The sequence below is a fragment of the Arachis ipaensis genome, chromosome B05 (assembly GCF_000816755.2).
Source record: "Arachis ipaensis cultivar K30076 chromosome B05, Araip1.1, whole genome shotgun sequence".
NCBI classification, from domain to species: domain Eukaryota; kingdom Viridiplantae; phylum Streptophyta; class Magnoliopsida; order Fabales; family Fabaceae; genus Arachis; species Arachis ipaensis.
Genome location: NC_029789.2, coordinates 123573269 through 123578738, shown reverse-complemented (window position 1 = coordinate 123578738; position 5470 = coordinate 123573269). Strand labels below are relative to the sequence as shown.

Genomic DNA, 5470 nt, shown 5'->3' with positions numbered 1-5470 from the left:
AGTAAAAAAATAGTAAATTAAATAATGTAATATAAAGAATGATAATTCTACATTGTATAGTATATAATTATTCTATAAAATATTAAATTAAAAATATATAGATAAAAAGATCAAAATATAAAAAAGTTATATAAATAAAGTCAAATTAAAAAAATTTTGACTGGTTGAATTATTTTGGTTTCAAATTTTTTTCCAAAAAATATTATTCTCTCTAGAATCTTCTACGTGGCTCTCTCACTCTACTCACTCAACTGTAAACTCAACTAAGCCACGACAAGAGCATCAGAAGCAATTTTTTAATATTAAAAAAAAAATTGAAAGTGAAAAAACAAATACACAGCTATAGTTCCTAAAAAACTCACCGTCATCTTCACCTTTCACTATGAAACAAAAGTAACTGCTTCTCTCTCTCTCTTGCATGTACACACACATTCCACCAGTTACTCATTCATTATTCTAATCTCAACCTCTTCAAGAAACTCCCAGACACATTTTCCTCGTTATGCACCACTATTCTCTAAATTCCTTGGCGCTTGTGTTTCGTGTTTCTTCTTCCTTTGTCTGCATTTGTCCCTCTTGACCCACCAAAAAGAAAAGAAAAAGAAAACTCTTTTTTATATATACATGTATTGAATTAAAAACAAAAGAAGAAAAGAAAGAAGAGGGTGTTGTTGTGGTGGGAGGAGGATAGATAGAAGAAAAAAGTTGTTGGATTTATAGTACACCAACACCATCACCAAAGCCACTTTTTGTCCCTTGATTTCTCTATTTTATTTTTAATTTGTTGGTTTACTTGTTTGTTTTGGTGCTTGGGTGGGTGTTAATTCATGAAAAGGGATCCTCTTTTTGTTCATGCCCATTAACTACTTGATGAAATGAAATGAGTGCTGTGTGGTTCTGAGAAAAGGATTAATCCCATCATGGATCTTGAGTCTGTGATCTACAACAAGAACCCAATTAAGGTAAGGCATGTATGTGCCATGTGCCATGTGCCATCATCATCATGTTATTCGTATTCATAGGGTTATTGTTATTGGGAAATCTTAAAGAACGTGTTTTTCAAATTATTATTGTTGCAGGAGCAATCATGGAAAACAGTGTTGACTTTGGCTTATCAAAGCTTGGGAGTTGTCTATGGTGACTTGAGCACTTCACCACTCTATGTGTACAAGAGCACCTTTGCTGAGGATATTCAGCATTCAGAGACCAATGAAGAAATCTTTGGAGTGTTGTCCTTTGTGTTTTGGACACTGACATTGATTCCACTTCTCAAGTATGTGTTCATTGTGCTGAGAGCTGATGACAATGGTGAAGGGGGAACTTTTGCTCTCTACTCCTTGCTATGCAGGCATGCCAGGGTGAGCCTCTTGCCTAGCACTCAGCTTGCAGATGAGGATTTAACTCAGTACACCATTGATGGAGGTGGAACTGTTCAAGATAACAAGAAGAGTAATGTTGGGTCGGGATTGAAATTGAAGTCCTTGTTGGAAAAGCACAAGGTTCTCCAAAGGGTGCTTCTTGTTCTGGCCTTGATTGGAACTTGCATGGTTATTGGGGATGGTGTCCTAACACCAGCAATTTCTGGTAATTGAAGTTTTTTTTTTTTAAATTTTTTTCTTCCAAGCATTGAACTTGGTTTATTGGCAACTCATTCTTTTGTAATCTTATTTTGGGGGTTTATTTCTGCAGTTTTTTCTGCTGTCTCTGGTTTGGAGCTTTCCATGTCTAAAGAGCAGCACAGATGTAAGCTCAATTATTTCATCTTTCCTTTGAATTCATGTTTTTTGTCTCTGTAAAATTTTAATGCAGTAATGTTTATATAATCTACTTTGTGTTTCAAGGGAGATTAAGATTTTCAACTACAGCGAAAGGATATTTTGCAAATAAGCATTAAATTGGAGAAAGCTGTGCTATATTTCCCCTTCCCCCCTTTTAATTCAAAGAGAAGATGCTTTATTCAATCATCAAAGTTTTATATATGCAGATATCAAATATGTATATACCTTACAGCTGTAGAAGATAAAACCTATGATATGTTTCGAGTCTGTTTTCCATTATTTTTTCAAACCTGATCAGAGTAGATTTTGAAACTCCTGGGTCTCTGTCATCTGGAACAATTCTAAGGAATATGTTCTCAAATGATTTAGAAAATTTAGAATAGTTCTGATTTGCCTTGTATGTGATGATTCTGCAATTATCTTATTTTGGTATATATGCTGCTAAGATATAAAAATTATTCTAGTTGGGGTATCATGGTAAATATATGCTCCATGCATGAACAAAATCTTATTTTAACTATATGAACCCTTTCCTTTTTATCTTCTTGTTAGTATTTTAATTTAGTGGACCAAAAGGGAGAACCAAAATAACTGCAAGTGCATGCACAATTGTGGGTCCTACAATATAATCAGGGGAAACCTACTTGCCTTGATCAAGTCAAATAAATCTCTTGCTAAAACTTTTATAGGAACACAATTATATTAATTTGATTATACACGTAAAAGAAAAAGGTTCACATAAATTATGTGGCTAAGATGTAAACCACTAATCAAGAGTATCAATTATATAAAAATAGTTACTTAATAAAGTTAAAACTTTCATTAGTTATGATGAGATCATACTAAGGTAAAATGCATTGTTTGTTTATGATAAGACTTTAAATACTCTCCTGTGGACCAATCTTTTGAGAAGTTATTTAATTGGATATAAAATTAGGTATGGCCACTATTAGAGTTGTCATGAATAGTATATGCAATTCCACTAATGATGCATAAACAATGATTATTCATAGTGCTTGTGAAGCAAATCTAGACCTAATTCTGACCTACTTCGAAGCACTGCAGATGATGAAAAATACTAAATTAAGTCACTCTTTTGTCCTTGGATTATCTGAATTTGTATTTGTATCATCATTCTTTTGTTTAATAGAAAGTTATTTGAATCACTAATAGTATAATTATGATAAAGCTTAGGTAAACCTTTTCCTTTTATGCACCCTAATTGCTTATGATTTTTCTTTTCCACCCTTCTATTGTCTTCTGTATTCTCATCAAATGAATTTCTCTTGTAAGGTCAAGTCTACACTTGTTACTCATGGATCACTAAAATATGCTTTTGATGTGAATATATACAATATATGATTGATATTTTAATCCAAAACAGGAACAAGCTTAAAAAAATTTGAATGTTTCCCCTGCTACAACATCCAGGACCAATTAGAAATAGAAAACTTTTTCAAAGAAAAAATAAAGTGAAACCTCTATTAACATTGATAATTTGCTTCCAAACATATTCTCCAAGCACCTCTAATATTTGACTTCTTGATTGTTGGATATGCAGATGTTGAGGTTCCGGTTGCCTGCGTAATACTGCTATTTTTGTTTGCACTTCAACATTACGGGACCCACCGTGTTGGGTGCCTATTTGCACCGGTCGTGCTGACATGGCTGCTATGCATCAGTGCTATTGGAGTTTACAATATCTTCCATTGGAACCCCCATGTTTATCAAGCTCTTTCACCATACTATATGTTCAAATTTCTGAGGAAGACACAAAAGGGAGGGTGGATGTCTTTGGGTGGAATTCTACTGTGTATAACAGGTGTGGAGCAAGTGTAGCAAATTGTTTTCTAAATTTTGTGAATTCTTTAACACATGATTTATCTTTCCCTGATATTTTTATCATTTCGGTGTTCCAGGTTCAGAAGCCATGTATGCTGATCTAGGACACTTTTCACAATTGTCAATCAAGGTAACATGAATTACAATACGCGATGCAAATTCATGAATTGTCTAAATCATAAGAAGATTTTATATAAGCACCATAAATGAAACTAACTTTAAACTCCTCCGTTTCATACACAACTTATTGAACTGCAGCATTTTTTTAAAAATTGCTTTTAACATAAGCCTAATTACTGCAGATAGCTTTCACCTTCTTGGTATATCCTTCCTTGATCCTAGCATATATGGGACAAGCTGCATATCTCTCAAGGCATCACGAAATGGAAAGTGATTATCGAATTGGCTTCTATGTATCTGTACCTCGTAAGTTCTCTTCGATTTCCTCTACAGTTGCGTACTCCAAAAAGCAAAAACTGATAGCATTTTGCTGTTTGGCTTACTTTCTTTTTCACCTTTGTTAGGACTACTTAGATGGCCTGTTCTTGCAATAGCCATACTTCAAGCTGTGGTTGGAAGTCAAGCAGTGATCACAGGAACTTTCTCGATAATTAAACAATGCTCTGCTTTGGGATGCTTTCCCAAAGTCAAGATCATTCATACATCATCAAAGATACATGGCCAGATTTACATTCCAGAGATAAACTGGAGTTTGATGCTGCTTTGCCTAGCTATTGTAGTTGGATTCCGAGATACTAAGCGCATGGGAAATGCTGCAGGTAACATAAAACTATTGGTGATGCAACTGAATATTCTATGCGGCACTGAATGATAGTAGAATAGTCATGCATCATCTTCTTTTACTCTCTTAACCGTACTCATGAATTATGGTTTATGAATACTATCATTTTTATCTTGATCTCGATTAAATTTGATTGTTTTTAACATGTTTTTTGTTTTCTTTGCATGAACAGGGTTGGCTGTGATAACTGTCATGTTGGTGACCACTTGCCTAATGTCTCTAGTTATGATTTTGTGCTGGCATAAAAGTGTTTGGCTCGCCGTTTGCTTTATATTGTTCTTTGGCTCGATTGAAGCGCTCTATTTCTCTGCTTCGCTCATCAAGTTCCTAGAGGGTGCTTGGGTCCCCATTGCCCTCTCATTCATCTTTCTTATTGCCATGTATGTATGGCACTATGGCACACTCAAGAAGTATGAGTTTGATGTTCAAAACAAGGTACCAATCAACTGGCTCCTTGGTTTGGGACCGAATCTTGGAATTGTAAGAGTTAAGGGAATTGGCCTTATACACACTGAGCTAGTATCTGGGATCCCAGCGATTTTCTCGCACTTCGTTACCAATTTGCCTGCTTTCCATCAAGTTGTGATCTTCCTCTGCATCAAATCTGTCCCGGTGCCTCATGTCAGGCCCGAAGAAAGGTTCTTAGTCGGTAGAGTTGGCCCAAAGGAGTATAGGCTTTATAGGTGCATAGCACGGTATGGCTACCGTGATGTTCACAAGGATGACATGGAGTTTGAGAAGGATCTTGTTTGCAGTGTAGCAGAATTCATCCGATCGGACACTTCTGAATACGGCTTAGGACTTGGGAATTTCGAGGATGATACGAAAATGACAGTTGTTGGGACCTCAGCATCAAAGTTGGAGGGTGTTAAAATGTCAATAGACGATGATCAAGAAGACACTTGTCCTCAAGCAGAAGGCACGTCCGAACTCAGGGTGGTTAAGTCTCCTATCATTCGGAAAAGAGTGAGGTTTGTCGTGCCGGATAGTCCACAAATCGATTTGGAAGCAAGGGAGGAGTTGCATGAGCTAATGGAAGCAAAGGAAG

At 35.7% G+C, this 5470-nt stretch overlaps 1 protein-coding gene across 1 annotated transcript in view; it reads left to right on the top strand.

The window, feature by feature from the left end:
• LOC107644002 (potassium transporter 8-like) overlaps window positions 353-5470 on the top strand; it is a 5592-nt gene continuing 474 nt past the window's right edge. Inside the window, 8 exon segments of the mRNA XM_016347768.2 lie at window positions 353-962; window positions 1080-1584; window positions 1690-1743; window positions 3340-3600; window positions 3698-3750; window positions 3923-4046; window positions 4145-4399; window positions 4595-5470. The exon segment at window positions 4595-5470 is cut by the window's right edge and continues 26 nt beyond it. Coding sequence (XP_016203254.1) covers window positions 921-962; window positions 1080-1584; window positions 1690-1743; window positions 3340-3600; window positions 3698-3750; window positions 3923-4046; window positions 4145-4399; window positions 4595-5470 — 2170 coding nt within the window. The 5' untranslated portion in view covers window positions 353-920.